This window comes from Carettochelys insculpta, chromosome 12 (genome assembly GCF_033958435.1).
Source record: "Carettochelys insculpta isolate YL-2023 chromosome 12, ASM3395843v1, whole genome shotgun sequence".
Classification (NCBI taxonomy): domain Eukaryota; kingdom Metazoa; phylum Chordata; order Testudines; family Carettochelyidae; genus Carettochelys; species Carettochelys insculpta.
In genome coordinates this window covers 2,720,833-2,740,569 of record NC_134148.1, presented here as the reverse complement: position 1 = coordinate 2,740,569, position 19,737 = coordinate 2,720,833, and the positions used below count along the sequence as shown (strand labels likewise).

The window sequence follows — 19,737 nt, the reverse complement described above, 5'->3', positions numbered from 1 at the left end:
GAATGTTTTCCAAAAAAGTTAAAATTATATCGGCTTGAAGATACACACCTAGATCTTATTATTGTTAATGTTCTAGTCTTACTTACACTCATTTAGCAGACATCCCCTCCCCAGTAATATAAAATCAGCAGTATTTGTGTCATAGCACATCGAAAAATAGCTGCATAATTATCATCACTTTAATCTTACCTCAAGAACTGGCCCAGCTCCAAGAATAATCTGTTCGACTCCACTAACAAATCCCTTCTGGCTGAGAGCAGTGAGGTGATGAATCAGAAAGTTTGTGCTCTGTGTTTTCCCTGACCCGCTTTCTCCTGATATCACAATGCACTGGTTCTTCCTGCGCTGAAGCATAGCATGGTAGGCCACGTCGGCCACAGCATAAATATGGGGCTCTAGCTTTCCCAGCTGATGGTTATCATACATTTTGACGTACTTGGGATTGTAGATGGGGAGAAATTTGAATGGATTAATGACGATCAGAATGCTGCCTACATAGGTATAAATTTTTTCCTGCTTAAAGCGGTTTCTGAGATTTTCCAGGAGCGTTTTCTCATTTAAATCTGGTAAACTACACAAATCATCGTAGTCCTTCTGCTGAGGCTGAGGCAGGAAGCCACGCTCCATCATCCTGCGACGCTCTTCTGTCACCTGTAACCAGGACTGCAGACTGCCATAATGAATTGATCCATCTAGATTCTTCTCCCGCAAGAGGAAACGATAGTCTTCCCCACTCAAGCGGTTCTCGAGTGCCATGCGGGGCCATAACATCATGCGCTGTACAGGGCAGTCCGTAGGGTTGAGAATCCATTCCTCCCCACCAAACTCCTTCACCTCTGCTAGGACGTAACATTTTGTTTTGTCTAGTTGGAGTTTATTAATGAGAGAGTCTATTACCTCAGCAGCTGTTGAAGTTTTTCTGGCAGTAATGGGGCAATAAATGGTCCCTTCTGCAATGCTCCCAGGGTATACGTGTAGTGTAAACTCACTGTCCTCAAAGCGTCGTCTTCCTCCGACATCATTTACACTCATATTGGACTCTTCCCATCAGTACCTGCAGTGCATCTTTAGAATGGTCCAATAAGCTGTCAGGACATCAACACTACAAAAAAAATCAAGACAAAAATGTTTTAGACTCAGGGTTTTCTTTTAGTAACAGGTATTTTAAATATATTTATACACATTGTATGAAAAGATAAAGCAACGTAACATCTAAATACCACCTTCAATCATATTAAGATTTTACAAAAGGTAATGCAGTATTTCCAAATTGACATTTAGAAAAAAAAGCAATTTTAAATATCATGATGCTTTTGAGAAAACTGCAGCTAGAAGACCAAGGGTAACACATTTCAGATTCTATTTTAACCTGACAAACTCAGGGATAAATTGCTTCAGATTTTGCAGGAACCAGCAAGATCCTAAGGCAACAGGGATTTGAAAACAGATCTAGTTTTAAATGTATTTTATTATGGCCACAGCTAGTGAAGAAAGTCATGTTTTGAGAGTGGTATAGCTACTTAATGGACCTCTGCAATGGTGGCATTCATTCTACAAAACAGTATAGTTTTACAAGTTGATTCACCTGAAAGTTTGTGCTTCCTCCATTTTCATTTTTTAGATATTTAAAGCAAACAGAGAATGACATGTAAGGTCTTTTTCCAGCTCACAACTAGCTAGGCATCTGTTTACCCATATTTAAAAGGCATTTAAAAATGCCTGTCTCAAGTGGGTATAATGATACTTAATATCTGTTAAGCCTTGTGATTTTGGGCAACTGTTACTACAATACAGCCTTACTATTATTTTTAAAATTCAACAAATTTCTGCTGTAAAGAGATATTCTGGGCAGAAACACTGCTTTCCACATTAATCCAACACATTTCAAAAGATGGCATTCAAAGCAAAACTAGAGTATTTCCACGATATTGAGGAAAACTGGACACCGATGGGTTGCCCATAAAATTATTTAAGAGAATTCAGTTCCTTGTTTTTCATGAGCTCTAATTTCAACCATAACAATATTGAAATTTTTACAGCTAAGATGTTAGTCCAGTGCCAAAGCAAAACGAAGGCTAGCTTATTAGTTCTGATATTATGCATATACACTACCACTATGGCAGATGGAGTTAGTCTAGCAATACAGCGACTTCCCATTAAGATGCCCAGAAATACAGATTTTGGTTAAAAATCCAACTATATTAATATTTCTATCAGGTTGAACCTCTCTCATCCAGCACCTTTGGGAGCTGACCAGTACAGAATAAAAGAATTTGTCAGACCACAGGGTGTTAATATTGTTTAGCACATTAATCAACACTTCCACTGCTTACCAGGCTCTTAGAAGACATTTGGGGTAAATTACTGCTAAATAGCAGGACTGCTGGCTATACACTAACTTTATGGGACCACAGGAAACTTGGCCATACCCCTGATAAGTCATCATCCAGCTAAATAAAATAATGTTGGATTACAGATGTTGCCAGACGAGAGAGGTTCAACCCTATCATATCTAACAGTGCACTAGGCATTTCACAAAGGGATGGAACTGTCAGTTGTTGAATGGTGGAGCAAAACTTCGATTCTGATGCACTTTCTATTCCCAGGTGAATTGGCCAATGGCTGGTGCTGGAGACATCAGCCATCTGTGCTAAATCTCCAAAGAAACTCCCACGGGGAATTCTCAGTTGGTTAGTTACAGTCAGAATCCATTTCTCAATCTACCTTCCCTCCATGCCCTTAAAAAAAAAAAAAGGAAGACGACATTCTCTCATATATACTCACCTTTAAAAAACCCTAGCCTTGAGCACTCAATTTCCCACAAATTGCTTCAACCAGGGCAGAAGGTTACCAACGTCTAGAAAGGTAACAACCCTTTTACTGCCCACTGGCTATACAACCAAAATATTCTCACCACACACAACACAGAATTGACACTAATTTCTCCTTGTGCCTTCCCAGACAGAAAATAGGTGAGCGGGCAAGCTAACAGCACTTAGGTGGATATACAGTAGAGATTTTAATTATCTACAAAATGCATTCAAAATTCTTTTTATTTTCAAATTTACTGACGTTATTAACACAGCTTAACTTTAAATACTATATGCTGTAAAGACCTGATCTACGTCCTTGGGAATTTATGTATTGCACTCACTAGCTGATTTTAAAGAAAAGAAAGTTTGCAAACAAAAAATTATTCCTGAGATTGTGACATACTTCCTGAGATGTAATCAAGTCATCCACTCATTCCTACATTTCCTTTCAGCACCACCCAACATAATCTCAATTTTATATGCTGCAGACCACAGCGAGCCTGGTGATCCAGGGTAAGAGATCCTGTTCTGCACATTGAGAGAGATGCAGGACAAAAGTCAGAACCCAGGAGCTGGTGGGGTATGGTAAATTTAAGCAGCTTTCGTACCCTCCTAAACCTGCACTGCTCTAAAGCTTTGGTAAAATTCAGGTGCCTGTCAAACTATGGTTTGCTCTACACTTCCAAAATTAAAGCACTGCCACAGCAACACTTTAAAGTGACAGGACGGCCCCATGGCACACGTATTGGTAGAGAGCACTCCAAGCAAACCATCTCTACGAGGAGTGTAGCTTACAGCCTTGGGAGACCCTTTACACCAACGCTTTACAGTGTCGTAATCTTGCAAGGCTGAAAGCTAAGTCTGAGGTGCGAGAAGTCCTCATCAGAGACATGCTGTTCACAGACGATGCTGCTGTAGCGTCTCACACAGAAGACCAGCTTCAAAAACTGCTGGATCAGTTCTCCAAAGCGTGCAAGGACTTTGAGCTTACCATCAGCCTAAAGAAGACAAAACATACTCGGTCAGGATGTTGCTGAATCCCCATCAATCAGCATTGACAACTATACGTTAAAAGTCATCCACAAGTTCGTTTACCTCGGGTCCACCATCACTGACGCCCTGTCGTTGGACACTGAGCTAAACAGGAGGATCGGAAGAGTGGCCACAACTCTGTCCAGACTCAGCAAGAGAGTGTGGAACAACAACAAGCTGTACACTCACACCAAAATGCAAGTCTACAGAGCCTGCATCCTCAGCACCCTCCTTTAGGGCAGCGAGATTTGGACCCTGTACGCCCGCCAGGAAATGAGGCAGAATGTCTTCCACTTGCGCTGCCTCAGGCGCATCCTTGGACTATCATGGAAGGACAGAGTGACCAACACCGCCATCCTCGAGCAAGCTGGAATCCCAACCATGCACACCCTCCTCAGGCAGCATCGACTCTGCTGGCTTGGCCACGTCCACAGGATGAACGATGGAAGGATTCCAAAAGACATCCTGTATGGTGAGCTAGCCTCTGGCAAAAGACCTCCCGGATGCCCCCAGTTGCGCTACAAAGATGTCTGCAAGAGAGACCTCAGAGAGGTAGACATCGAGCTGGACAACTGGGAAGAACTAGCAGACGACCGCAGAAGATGGAGGCAGGGGTTACACAAGGGGCTTCAGAAGGGCGAGATGAAGATCAGACAGCTAGCAGAGGAGAAGCGAGCGCACAGAAAGCACAATAAGGACTTGCCAGACACCCACTACATCTGCAAGAGATGCAGCGAGGACTGTCACTCTCGTGTGGGTCTTCATAGTCACAATAGATGCTGTAAATGAAGTCCTCAATTGAAACTTTAAAGGGCGCAATCCGTAGTCTATGCAGACTGAAGGATGCCTACTACTACTACTACTAACTTGCTGCAGTTGGGGACAGCTGGTTTTTTTCCCAAACCTGAGCCAGAAAGTTGCAGTGCAATAAAGTGACAGTCTAGACTTAGCCTGTGGCAGCCTGACCCACTCTGAATTGCAACACCACTCTGAACTTCCACAGTGCTGCCCTGGCATGGCACTATGGCATTCTATATCCTGGGGGAGTCACCTGCATCCCCATATGCCTTCTCTATATACAACTGTGATATTGCATGTAAAACACACCATGTGAGGAATCAGGGAAAAGGTTATGATTAGCTGAAAATCTCTGTTCTATCTAAATATGTGTATCTTTAGTACATCCGAACTTGAGATTGTGTTGGATAACTGTCACTAAAACATGTTGTAAGCCAGATACCAGCTCCCCGGAGACAATAGCAAGGAGAGTAACCAACACACAGGTTAGGTGTCAAACAATCTTCAACCATCGTCGTCTGGCAAGGGAGCTACAGTTCAATGACTGAGCTGCATAAGGCCACACCAGAAGAATTGCTTAGCTTTGCCTGGGAACTCAGCAATGCCCACCAGATATGCCTGGACTTCTATTCTCCAAGCACATGCAACTGAAGATATAAAACAGAAGATGGAGGACCCATTCTTGGCCTCTCTCCTGCTCCCACAAGATCAAGAAACGATGACAGCGAGAAGACTCCAACTGAGAGGGGCCAAAATTTAAGGTCAAACCTGTAATTAAGAATCATAATATTCAGTGGGTTGAGAAAAACTGCTCCCCAATCTAATACGTTGAAAGTTCGGACTATGTGCTAATATTTTACTTCCTTTTGGTAATTAACTCTGACTTCTTGTATATCGCTTACAGTCACTTAAATTGTACCTATCGCAGTCAATAAATTTAAGTGTTTAGCTATAGCAGACACTTAAGGCAAACTCACTGATCAGTTCCTCAGGTTTTATAAAGGCTGGTGTTTGTCCACTTTCCACCGATGAAGTGAACCAATTAATACATTTGCACTAATCCTTTTGAGCAGTGCAAAACCATATACTCCTGAGGCACACGGCTGGGAGTGAGGGGATTTCACTTGCACCTTTGCCTGAGTGATTCATGAGGCATTCTGGAAGAATTCGTGCAATCTAGCTGGGCACGGATAGGGTTCCATGTGCTGTTGTGCTGAGTGTTCCTGGTGCCTGCAGGGGTTTGCTGTCTGTCACTAGCAAAGCATTGTGAGAAACAGCCCCACCTGAAGAGTTAAGGGGTCACAGCAGACTAATGGTCCAAGGTTGCACACCTTGGCAATCCTGTCACAGCCACTCTTCTCTCCTGCATCCCTGCTCTTCAGATGCTCTCTACATCAGGATTTGGGAAGGTACTTTACAAGATATTTTATGATCATCTTTTTCCATTCCTAAACCAGGGGAATCTTAACCTGTTTAATTTGGGACTAAACAGAACCGCTCTACATCACTCCAGTCCCATAAGAAGAGGACAGAGCAGAGGTGAAATCATCAACCAAAGTGTTCACTTCCTACTTTGCCAATGACTTGACCAAAGATGTGGGCAAAATACAATTTTTTCCTGTTTTGCACAGGGATAAACAGGCAATTCCAGCATGAGATGTGTAGTAATGGCATTTAATTTATAAGAGCTTTTTGAGATCCTGCGATGGAAGGTACTATAGAAATGCAAAAATACTACTTTGAGCCATATCTGTTTATTCAACACTAGTCAAACATTTCGGCAAGTGTACATTCCTAGATATGGGCTTGAAGAACAGAGTAAATCAGTTTGTTCCCATGAAACATACTTGGCATGGATTCAAACAATATGCTGTGAGAGCCGTACACACTGCTTCAGGACATGCTGTCTGTGCTGAAAAGCACATACTGCTGGATTTTTCGATTAGCCAAAGCTTTTTTTAAAATCACAAATATACTAGCTGCTGGGAACTCAGAAAATTTTTAAACTCTCTAGTGGCTGTAAAATCTGACATTAGGTGAAATAAAAAGTGAGCTCTTATGTTACATAACTCGGGGTAACTAAACCAAGGTAAAACCCTCGTGAAGACAAGACAATTTGTTGTTCTCACACAAGTTAGAAGGTCATGGTAAGTCTCGGAAAGCCAAGGGTTTAACTTTGCTTATTAACTTGTGCAGGAAAAAGAAAAACACCCTTGTCTGGGATTTTACCTCTAGTCAGTGTTTTTCTTTTTTTTCTTTTGCGCACCAGTACTTGCCAGTACTAAGTACCAGCAAGGGATTGGCTGGGGGGGCAGGTAGGGAGGGAAGCCAGATGAGTACCGGCTCCTATTTTTTTTCCAAACAAAAAAGGCACTGCCATAAGCTAAACACACCTTTATTGCTTATAAAAACAAAGCATCAAAGTGCTCCATAAACTATAAGAAAGTCCGTAAGAGGCCACAGACAACTTCTGTTCATTTTTAGATAGTTTCGGACGGGTAGCCATGTTAGTCTGGATCTGTAACAGCAACGAAGGGTCCTGTGGCACCTTACAGACTAACAGAAAAGTTTTGAGCATGAGCTTTCGTGAGCACAGACTCACTTCATCAGATGCTGGTCTTGGAAATCTGCAGGGCCAGGTATAAATAAGCCAGAGCAAGGGTGGGGATAACAAGGTTAGCTCAGTCAGCAAGGGTGAGGCTTACTACCAGCCGTTGATCTGGAGGTGTGAACACCAAGGGAGGGGAAGCTGCTTCTGTATTTAGCCAGCCATTTGCAGTCTTTGTTTAAGCCTGAGCTGAGGGCGTCGAATTTGCAGATGAATTGTAGCTCAGAAATTTCTCTTTGGAGTCTGGTCCTGAAATCTCTTTGCTGTAGGATAGCTACTTTTAAGTCTGCTACTGTGTGGCCTGGGAGATTGAAGTGCTCTCCTACAGGTTTTTGCATATTGCCATTTCTGATATCTGATTTGTGTGTGTTTATTCTTTTATGTAGAGGCTGTCCAGCTTGTCCGACGCATATAGTGGATGTAGAAGAGTCTAGTGTAAAGACTAGAGCTGCTGAGGGGAGAGGGCTGAAAAAGAAATTACCTTAAATCAATCAAATAAGGAGAATCTACCCTGAAAATCTCACTGTCTCTCAGAAGTGTGAAAAATGAAAGGTGTAACTACACCAGCCTAAGACCCAGTGTGGACAGTGCTAGGTCAAAGGAAGAATTAATCTATCAACCTAACTGCCACTTCTCAGGGAGATGAGGGGTAACCCCTCCTCTTGATGTAGAAAGTGTCTCCACCGAAGTGCCAAAGTTGTGTTGCTGTACCATTTTAAGGCAACTGAAAGAAAACTTTTGTCGTTCACAGAAGATAAACTCTCTCTCCCCCAAAAACACAAGTAACAGTAGTGCAAATAGCATGTTGTGGGCAGGAGATGTCTTTGGACAACTACAAAAACACTGCTTGGTGGGGATGGAAGTACTTTCTCAGAAAAAAGCTGATAAACAGTGGCTACACTGCCCAACTTTTAGCAACATGGCTGTGTAGCATAGAGAAAGTCAAAGTGCATACATGCCCTAAAATACAGAATGCCACAAAAAAGAACAAGAATCAGTTAAGCAAAGGTAAAGCATCTTTGCTTTTTTCCCCTCAGAAAATACAGACTCTTCCCATTTCTGAACCTCTAACGTACGCTAAATTGAGTGGAGGTCTGGAACACCTATCCACAATATGTTACATCTGACTGATACAACAGGAACAGGTTAGGATTAAAAAAAAATCCATGAAGCTTAATAGAAAACATTTCATTACCATGAAAATTCCAGCACTTATAAAATCCAAGAAGCACTTACTACTGTAAACACATATTGCGGGTCTAGCGTACACTAGTTTAGGAAATCCGCCCCCCCATATTTTTTGACACAGTGTAACAGAAACGCAAACCCTGCTGAACTCACCACTGCTGTTGCCTCAAGTATAAGAAAAAATAACTTTTTGCCATCAAAGCTGTTGCGAGATTGAGTAATTCAGTAGTAAATAGCTTTGCATGTGTTAACACAGGAGGAAAGGAAATCTGGAGTTTTTCCTGTGCCATTGTTCCTCTCTTCTTTAGACAAGGAGAGGTTACTTAATGTACCAACAAGGAAGCCCACAAAGAGTATCAAGTTTCAGCACACTACAGTATGATATGCACAGCCTTGCTCACAAGACGCAGCTTAAAAATTGGCATGCTGTTAATGTTTTTGTTGTGTACCCATTTTTCCCCCTTTTGCTCTCCACAAACTATTACTCTAATGCAGAAATGGGCACCCTAGGTTAGTGAGCAAGCCATAGTGGTGACTCTCCATCTCAGGGCCCCAAGATTGTTGCCACCAACAGTCTCCTAGGAGAGGGTAGTTTTGCTATGTTCCCTGGCATACCAAAAATTTGCAGAATGTGCCAACTGAATGGTAGAAGTGCTTTGATTGGATGCAGGGAAGGTGTGCAGCTCTCACAGTCAAGTGTTGCGTGCAATCAGCACGCACCTCGTTCCACAGCTCCTTGCTTCACGTGTGTCACTTCAGTAATAATGGTAGGAAGAAAACTGCATGGATGGAAACTAGTGGAATCTGGCAAGCTTGCACGTGGGAAACAGTAACAAAATGTCTTGCAGGCCACAAGAACGCCAGTGGGTCACAGGTTGATCACCACTGTTCTAATGACACTAATACTATTAAAATTAAGCAGCTATTAAAGGTTTGCATTAGAACATTTCTTCAGATACTTACAACTTGCAGCACTCCTAAAATTAACCTAACTTTAAGTGGCCCAATTTCAGTATTGCCTTTTATTAATTTAAAAACTTGTCCTTTCTAATTTCTCTAGACACATCTTTACTTTAGAATCACAAGTAAAAAAACCCATGCAATTTTTGTCTGTAAGAACAGGGTAGAGAAACACCTGTCAGAGAGGGTCCAGATCAGTGTTTTTCAACGAGTTAATGGAGTAGTACCTGTCTCTAAGATTTCCTTGGTTTGTTTTTGCAGTAGTATCACACTGTTGACTCATTTAGCCACCTAGATCTCTTTCTGCACTACTACGTCCGTGTGTGTGAGTGTGAGAGTGAGAGTGAGAGAGAAAAACTGACTCTTCAAAGTGGAGTACTTTACATTTGTCCTGATTGAACTTCATCCTATTTACCTCAGAGCATGAAAATTTTAAAAGGCTACATTCTTAACAAAATCAATTAATCTTTTCCTAGGAAGAGACCCTTCAAAATGATTTAATTTTATGCCCAAGTTATATATTCCTGAAAAAATGTAAAAACAATGGCTACACAATACTTACACAAATCAGTAAGACAGAGAAACTTACAGACACAGTCAAGGCCTTTAAAATGGGTTTACCATGAAGTAATTATGAAAATGGTAATTCAGAAACGTTTTAGAGTTTGTTCTTTAGAGGAATCCTTAAGATGAAAATAGATGCCATGAGTGTTTCTGAAGTCTAAAATCATCAGACCAATCCTTTCTCAATTTATTATTATTATTATTATTATTATTATTATTATTATTAACAACCTCCAATTAGCCATTATTTTAGTCATCACTGTTATTTCCCACCCATGATACAAGCAGAATGAGACATTATGGCCTTGTTACAGTTCTCATGCCAAGGTCTGTCTAACACATGCTCTGTTCCAGGAACTCAGTTTTATAAATGGCAACTAAACTTTTAATCTAACCACACATTCATCAATAAGATGTGCATTAATGAGACAGACACAAACTTAGTTTTTTAGGTTAAGATGTCTAAAAGTAACTACCTTGAAGGGATCTCACCTTCTCAAGTGTGGATGACCACTGACAGTCCACTGCTTTCCACATGCATCAAAATTTATAATCCCAGGAACTAAGCCACTTAAACCTCACTATTGTTAAAAATCTTAACCCAAGTTAATACTTATTGTGTTGTCATATAAATACTTACAGGAAAAAAAAACCTGAAAGGATGATCTGCACCATTTAATAGGACAGTATGGTTTTATCTCAGTTTTACATTTTAACTTTGAAGAACATTTAATACTGGGTTCTTCAATTGAGCAGAAAAATACATGATTCCATGGCTAGAAGCTGAAGATAGACAAATTTGAATTTTTGGAAATACAGTGTACTTTTTGGATGATTAAGAATTGGAAGATCTTACCAAAGGTCCCAGTGGATTCTCCATCACTGACAATGTTTAAATGGAGACTGACTGTTCTGAGAGCAGTTCTATGGACTGGGCCTGTGTTAAGATGATCACAGCGATTCCTTGGGTCCTTGGAACCCATGAACTACTGCAGTTTCATAAATATGTCATCCCTTCCTTTTCTACGTGTACCACTACTAAAGCCACTACTGTGTTCCACCCTAGAGTCTGCATTGCCAATGGAAGAATGAGGTATTTCTTAATATAAATTGTAACATAGATATTACAGATAGGTGGTTTGTTTTTAAACTAAAACTGAGATGAGTCACAAAAGTTATTTTATTTCTCTCAATAACCACTTGGCTATAAAGCAAAGATCAGATGATCAGTCAGAATTAAAAGAACTCTCAGCCATGAATATGAATTTCAATAATTTAAACAGTGACTTTCAAATGCTGACTAACCACAACAAAAATTTTACATATTATATAATTACTTTAAAGACTCTAGAGAGGAAAAAGTATTGCATTAATTCTCAGCTAATTTTGCCAGCACAAGACCTAGCCCGGAATGAATTAATTTTAATAGAATTCATGCGGTATTTTTTTTTCGCTTGACAGTTCATCATTTCTAACAGTTGCTGCACTGATGTAAATTTATTGGACTGCCTTTGTCCTCCAGCTGGGCTGTGGGGACTGGGAAGGGAGACACATTCTGGCTGGAGAGTAACTTCAGTAACCGTGGTTTATTTTTTTAACTGGAATCCAAATTTGTGTATTTTTAAACTGTCATGTCTGAGCCCCAGCTCAGGGGCTGCAGCTGCCTGGAGAAATGCGTCTTTCCAAACAATTCCTAAAACAATGGGAATTACTGATTCCAGAAAAGTGATTTCAGTAAGTTGTAGAATTTGTCTGGGGAGAGGTATTGGAACCCTTTAAGGTCAGTTCTTTGTTACCTAGTGTAATTCTGGCTCTTCGGAGTACTTCAGTGACTCTTCAGTAACAAGCACTAGGGTTAGTGTTAAGCTTTGTAGGATGAAAACCGTAGCTGCAGGCTCTTTGAAACACAGCTGCACACTCCAAAGCCATGTGTTAAGGTGGTCCATTTTCTTAAGAGATGTGTAAAAATTTAATGACCATACTCCGACTTTCTTTTTTTTAAGTGGGTGATAAAGAATACAAAGCCAGAAGAACTGCCTTTTCTACAAGGACTCTTTTACATGCGCAAGATGTGTTGGCATTACACACATAACATACAGCAAAAGAAATACCTGTCAAGAGAGGACTGGTGTTAACGAGTCTAGTCAAGTTGGCAGACTAACCCTGGTCTTAACTTGACATGTATTTCTTTTGTTGTTCTCTGTACATTCACCTCTATAACTTCTACTCCAACTCATCTGATAAGTCAGTTTTGCACATAAATGAAGCTTATATCCTAATAAACCTGTCAGATCCTAAGATGCCACACAACTCCTCTCTGTTTTTGCAGATAGAGACTAACACAGCTACTCCTCAGACTTACAACCAACCAAAATATCTGTTAGTCTATAAGGTGCCACAGGACTTCTTGCTGTTAACCAACCACTTGTTTTACTTCCATTTGTATTTTCAGTGTTGTCCTTTACTTGTAGTTTTGTTTATACTCTGAATTGCTTTATTATTTATTTTTACTCTTTTCTGTGTGTGAAGTATTAAATTGCATTGATAGCCATCAGAAATTGTATAATACTGAGTGAATACCACTTACTCTCCTTCCAGTAGCAAATAATGGTGTACTAATATTTGCGATGAGAGCAGGACAATTTCTAGCTGACTCAGATTTGCTGAGCATCTTAAAGCTGAGCAGCGTGCACAAATGAGCATGCCCCAGGGATGGTTTTGTGAACTGCAGAAGTCCATAGCACGCTAATGTTTTGGCGGGTGCTTCATTTTTGAGAACCACCCTATACCGAAAACCCACAGACCGCTATGCTTATCTACACGCCTCCAGCTTCCATCCAGGGCACACTACACAATCCATTGTTTACAGCCAGGCGCTCAGGTACAACCGCATTTGCTCTGACCCATCAGACAGAGACAAAGACCTTTACCGAGCTTTCCTCAAACTGCAATACCCACCTAAGGAAGTTAGGAAACAGATTGACAGAGCCAGACAGGTACCCAGAAGCCACCTGCTACAAGTCAGGCCTTGCAAGGAAAACAAGAGAACACCACTTGCCACCACATACGGCCCCCACCTTGGGCCTCTCTAACGCATCATCAGTGATCCGCAACCCATCCTGGACAATGATCTTTCACTCACAGACCTTGGGAGGGAGGCCTGTCCTCACCTACAGACAGCCTGCAAACCTGCAACAAATCCTCACCTGCAACTATAGATCACAACACAGTAACTCTAAACCTGGAACCAATCCCTGCAACAAACCTCACTGACAACTCTACTCACATATTTACACCAGTGATATCATCACAGGACCTAACATCAACCATACCATCAGGGGCTCTTTCACCTGCACATCTACTAATATAATATATGCCATCATGTCCCAGCAATGCCTCACTGCAATTTACATTGGCCAAATTGGACAGTCTCTACATAAAAGAATAAACAGACATAAATCAGACATCAGGAACGGTAATGTACAGAAACTTGTGGGAGAACACTTCAACCTTCCTGGACACTCAGGAACAGATTTAAAAGTAGCAGTCCTAAAACAAAGAAATTTCAAAAATCAAATGAGAGACAGAAATCTCTGAGCTGCAAATTTGACTCCATCAACCAAGGATTAAACAGAGACTGGGAGTTGTTGGCCCCTTACAAAAGCAGTTTCTCTGCCCTGGGTGTTAATCTCTCTCCATTAGACACTGACAATGGGTCACATCCCCTTGTCTGATCTGACTTGTTTTTTCACACTGATACATACTACCGATAATGGACCATTTCCACCTTGCTGAATAGACCTTGTCAGCTCTCGCCCACCCTTTTACAGGGGAGGGCTTTAAATACCACTCTTTAAATACCCCTCTGGAACTGTCCCCCCACTCATGCATATGATGAAGCAGGTCTTTGCCCACGAAAGCTTATGCTCCAAAATATCTGTTAGTCTATAAGGTGCCACAGGGCTTCTTGTTGTTCCTGAAGATTTAGTGGTCTGTGTATGGTAGTAGCAGTAGATTCTCAAATTGGACCTATGGTGCATATTTTTATGCTTTCACATAATGGCCATGCCTCCCTTTATTTAGCTGTTTTGAGTAAACAACATTTTATTGCGTTTATTAGTGTGAATTGTTAGAAAGGATGCACTCCAAGGACAGTGTTAATTTTATTTTTATTTGATTGCATATTAAACACCTTAAGCAGTGCAACTTGTTAATTATGCCTTGTTTTAATATTTTTCTGTATTTATGAACTTTTAAAAGATTTATTGAGATAATCTGCAGCTATGTGCCACCAGTACAAAAAAAACCTATAGTGGTACACATCAAAATTCAATCTGCCCATGGATGGAAAAAATTAGAGGTATGGTGAAAGTAACCATTTTCATTGTTTAAGAAAACGGGCATCATGAAAGCAACATGCTTAATATGAGAAGTTTCTATTCTTGTAGAATCCAGTACAATTACTTGGGTTCAGAAGTCCTACAATAACAACTCACCTGTAATAAAAATGAGAAGCATTTGACAAAATGAACTTCAAAATAAAATAATTACATTGGTTTCCACAGTTTCCACATGATTGACAGTCACATTTGGATTTCCCACATCTGCTTATTACAGTTGAGCCAAGCAGGTATCAATTATATTCTCACAACATACTTTATGTACTTGTGTTTATTTTTATTTCTTACTGTTTCAAACTCAAGCACCTCAAAGTAAGGGAAATATTTAATTCAACACTAACTCCGTACAGCTAAAGAAAAATATTACCCATAGATTGGTTTTCCTTCATTACAAAACTGTTAGGCTGATACACATTACATCTTACCCACAAGCTTTTACTACAGACTCAGATTTATAAGGCCAGAAAGGACAATTATTATAATCTAGTCTGACCTCCTGCATAAACACCCACCACAGAACCTCACCCAGTAATTTCTGTATCAAGCCCATAACTTTTGTTAGAGCTACAGCATATTTTTTAGAAAGCCAGTCTTGATTTAACGATTCCAGTGATGATGAATCCAAAACATCCCTAGGCTAACTGTCCACTCTAAAAAAGGACCTTCAATCCCGGATGAAGACCAGGGTTGACAACTATGCCTCATAGACTTTAAGACTAAAAAAGGACCATCATGATCCTCCAGTTCAAGGTCTGAAAAAATACAGCCCACAGGCCAAACATGGCCCCTCACCAATCCATGGCTCAGCAGGAGCCTTGGACAGGCTCTCTGCCTTCTGTGTCCCTGCACGCTGCTCAGAGCGGCTGGCTGTGGGGGCCATGAGTGTGTCCGTGCACCTCATTCCCACAGCTTGGGGAAGCAGGCAGCGTGTGGAAGGGCCCCCCAAGGGGCTCACATCTCTCCTAGCCAGTCACTTTGAAAGGCATGAATGGGCCAGGCAGACAGGGAGTCTGCCTGACAACGCTGGTGGGTTGCTCTCTGGGAACTGCCTAAGATAAGTACCTTCCAGCCAGAACCTGCACCTGGCAGCCCACCACCTCCCTCTGCCAGGTCAGAACCCAAACCCCCTGCACCTCTGCTCCTGCACCCCAATCCCCTGCACCAGGTCACAACTGCCTCCTTCCTCCAAACTCACCCACAGACCCCACACCCCCTCTTGCAGCCCACTCCCGTACCCCAAGCTCTCATATGCACCCAGCCTCTAGCCCAGAAACTGCACCTCCTCCATTAGTCATAGAAGAATGAAGCCCCAACCACTTACCAAATCCTTGAAGAAGCCCCCCGCCCCAATCAAGAATTACTGCCAACCCCTGATCTAGTCTGTCCTCCAGCATGTTGCAGCCCACAAAGCCCTACCCCATTCTCCTGTAATAGACACAAATGCTGGCCAAGTTAGTGAAGAGGTCAAATTGTAACTTAAAGACTTTAAATTTCAGAGACTTCGCCTTTTACCTAGTTGAAATCTCCAAGTGCCCAGCACTCCCTGTAAGTTGAGCACTTGGGCAGATGCCCAAAACAGATTCAAAGGCAGAACGCCCACAGCCAGCAGCATGTTTCTATCGGTGGTGGACATCCACACATGCGTCAGTGCCCGTACAATTTATTCTGCATGTGGACAGGAAAAAAAGACCTAACATTGTAAGTGACCTGTGCTCAACAATAAGTCTGCCATAGCTGGGTTTAGATGAAAGACTGCCCACCTCCACCCAGCATTGCAGTATCAGGACACAGCAATACCAACAGTCTCCTTTTGGTACATAAAGAATGCACTCAAGTCATTTTCACAGAAACAATGCCATCAGCCTCAACTGAGCTGTTGTCTTACCCATGAGTAGTGGGAAATTTAGACAGCTGAGAGCAAAATACATCCCGAGATCCATTTTGAAATTCTTTGAAAGGACAGAGATCGACCCTCATTTTTTCCATTAGAGTAAAAAATATTCTGAGAGACTTTTGAGGGCTTACATTTTTTCCAAGTAAAAGATCATGTCTCACCGAACGCTGACAGAATGGAACCTCCTTTCTTTTGAGCATGTGTGTGGTTTGAGGAAGAACACAGGTAAGTGAACCAACTGAGTCAGGGAAAGACTTATCTTCGTAGTGTATTTAGAGTGTTGGACCATGGGGTATCAACAGTTCTGAGGCAGGTAATGAGGTACAAGTTAGTCCCAAGCTAGTCCAGGCCTTCTTGAAGGAAGGTGCGTCTTGGAGAAGGGAGTAATGGTTCAATGGGAAGATCAGAATCTCCCAATGAGTATTCTAGATCCAACAGTGATATGGATCATGTCAATGGAGGGAAGTCAGAACCTGAAGATGAAATGGGAGACGGACTCCTCCAAAAGGTTGCCTCTCCTCATGGAGGGAGGGACACAGTGGAGTATCCTCAAGTGGAGCATACATCTTGGCTCTTCCTGTGGCTAGGGGGGCTCTATCCACCCAACCTTCAGGAGAGAGGGTCTATGTCACAGCCACAGAAGACAAAGATGGTACTGGGCCTAAGACATGCACTCGGTGGTGGTAGACCCACGGTTTGTGTTTGGGATGAACTAGGCGCACTTGTGCTGGAATATTGCTGATGGGGCCCCAGATGTTTGCCACCTGGCTCCTTGTTGATCAGCAAGTATTAGAAGCTCAGGCTTATTTTGCTCTCCCTTCACACGCAGGGGACAGTGTGTTCTTTAGGATATCTTGAGCCCTGTCATCTCAGCACATTCCACATCCAGACTGGGTAGGCTTCATGGATAGTGAGGGAGCTGTGCTGCTGTTAATTACAAGATCAGAAGCTCATTCTCCTGTACATCAGTCAATGTTATATATGGCATGTGCCAGCAATGCCCCTCTGTTATGTACATTGGCAAAGTGTTTGCCCAGTTTGTCCAAAGAATGAACAGGCACAGAGAAGACATTAGGAATTGTAATATGGAAACCTGTCAGTGAGAATTTCAATGGAGTGGGCCACTCTGTTAAAGACCTCAGAATATGCATCCTACAAGAAAGACTAACAGCAGATTACAAAGGGAGATGTATGAACTGGAGTTCATGCTCAAATTTCAATACTTTAAGACTTGGTCTCAATAAAGATAGCAATTATTTCACACAGTACAAGAACTGTTTCCCTTCCTTTGGTATTCATAAGGATTTCAAGCAAGACTTAGTTACTACTGTCATCATCAGTGATGTTGCTGGCTGTGACATTAAAGTCTAAAAATGCCAGCTCTTTGGGGGGATGCTATTATGAGCTTCCAATTATGCTCTCCAGTTTTTATATCTTTCTGGTCAGTTACATTCACTAGTTACTGGGTTTTGGATTGTTTGTGGTATCTCAATGGTCAGAATCAACACCACATTGAATTGATGCCAACCCCCGACTTCACTCCCAAAATGATGTTTGAAAGCTGGAAAATAGGTCTTTTTTAAACATAGCCCAATGTAAGCGCACCATAGATTAGATGGAATAGTATATTATAGAGTTTGCTGTTTTTAAAAAGAAAAAATAATGCAAGTGATGTGTATACTAAAATGAAATGCAGCAAAGACAAATTAAGGACAGACAGACAGACTGACAGGATTCTGCTGACACAAACTGAGTGGCGCCAGCATTTAAACACATTCTGGTTTGACATCCCAAGAGCCCTGCAATGGAATTTCAGGCTTAGTTCATTCTGTTGAGGGTGCATAACTGTATATGTCTGTAGGGTCCCAATATGACTAATATGTTACTTTTGCTGATAAAGGTCAAATATTTTAGTCGCTCATTTACATCATTGATAAGACTATTGTGTTCATATAGAGAAAATTTTATCAAGAGAGGATACTGAAGTCTTCAAGAGGCATTAATATGGCAAAAATGTACTTGGTGCATATATCATCACACATTGTGTTCAATCTGGAATATACCAAATGCCACACTATTGTCCTTCCATATTCCGCAATCATTAATTACTTTTAAAAGGCCTATTCTGCCTTTCTGTAAGGGGGTGGACTAGAAGAGCTCGTTTCCTTGATTTTATATAGGCAGTCTTTCTGCTTACATTTTCACAGCAGTACATTAGATTTTACGTGAATTCCTTCAACTTATAGTAGTAAATTTTTCTTCAAGCGCTCTCAACTTTACACATATTACGCTTTGGTGTATGCATGTGTCCAGGACTGGAGAATTTTGAAAACAGTGTCCTCTGGTCTGCACATGTGTACTGGTTCACCGCATGCCTCTGTCTCAGGAGATGAAGAATAGGGTAGGCCACCTGGGCGTATGGTTCCTTCTCGCAGACAGATGGCCTACGCTCTCTGCCTTGGTCTCTTCCACTGGTTTCAAGTAGAAGTGTACAAAACTGGCTTTTGTTATTTGTGGAAAAAGTCTGGACAAATATGTTGGTTTTGTTCATTTTTAAACCATACTTGTATTTTGATGCAATTTTTCACTGGTGGGAAACATGGAGCATGTGCAGGTAAACCGTTTTAAAAAGGCAAAGAGTGAAAGGCTTTACCATCTCACTTCCTCGCATACACTTTTTCAGTTGGCAAAAGAAAGAGGGAGTGGAAGAAAAGACAACTCCAATTACTCCCCCTCCCCGGAGGTGGCAGAGGGAGTAAAAGTACTACACCCTCTCAGCTTTGAAAAAAATGCTGGAGACTTTTTTGATTGCCTGTGCAATTTAACTCAGCACTGTTGCACACATGCATTGTGGTACCATCTCCAATCAGATGATCAACATTTTTCCTCTGCTTCAAAATGTGCGCTGGGAATGATCCTGGACTGCACAGTGAATGATGCTGCTATCTGTAGAGCTCCTGACTCCAACCCAAAGTTAGAAGCTGTGTGATGAATGGGGCAGGGGATTGCAAGAAAAGAAAGGAGGATTCTGATTTAGGGTAGTTGGAACGCTACCCCCATGTTACTGCTTTCCATCCCTGTCTCTGCCACCAAGTTCCTGTGTGATGCTAGGCAAGTCATACACCAAAGTGTGCATAGGTGGCCACTGTGTGTTCCACATTTTATAGGGATCAGATTGAAACATGCATGCAAATGAGCCCTGGGAAGTTCTGAGAACTCAAAGGCAAGGGATCAATGAGAGCTCTGATCCAGAACACATACATGCTGTATCTGAGGGGTAGCCGAGTTAGTCTGTATCTTCAAAAACAACAGGAAGTCCTGTGGCACCTTATAGACTAACATATTTGGAGCATAAGCTTTCGTGGCCAAAGACCCGCTTCATCAGATGCATCTGACGAAGGTGGGTCTTTGCCCACGAAAGCTTATGCTCCAGAATACATGCTGTAAAATCCCCAAGTACTCTGAAAAATAAGGCTAGGA

The 19,737-nt window shown here is 41.7% G+C and overlaps 1 protein-coding gene across 5 annotated transcripts in view; it reads right to left on the bottom strand.

The window, feature by feature from the left end:
- The window catches only part of MYO9A (myosin IXA), a 325,415-nt gene that overhangs the window by 245,711 nt on the left and 59,967 nt on the right, over positions 1-19,737 (bottom strand). For all 5 annotated transcript variants that reach the window (XM_075007302.1, XM_075007303.1, XM_075007305.1 and 2 more), the window contains exon 2: positions 190-1,102. In XM_075007302.1, the coding sequence (XP_074863403.1) occupies positions 190-1,032 (843 nt within the window). In that variant the 5' untranslated portion in view covers positions 1,033-1,102. The remainder of the gene's footprint in view (positions 1-189; positions 1,103-19,737) is intronic.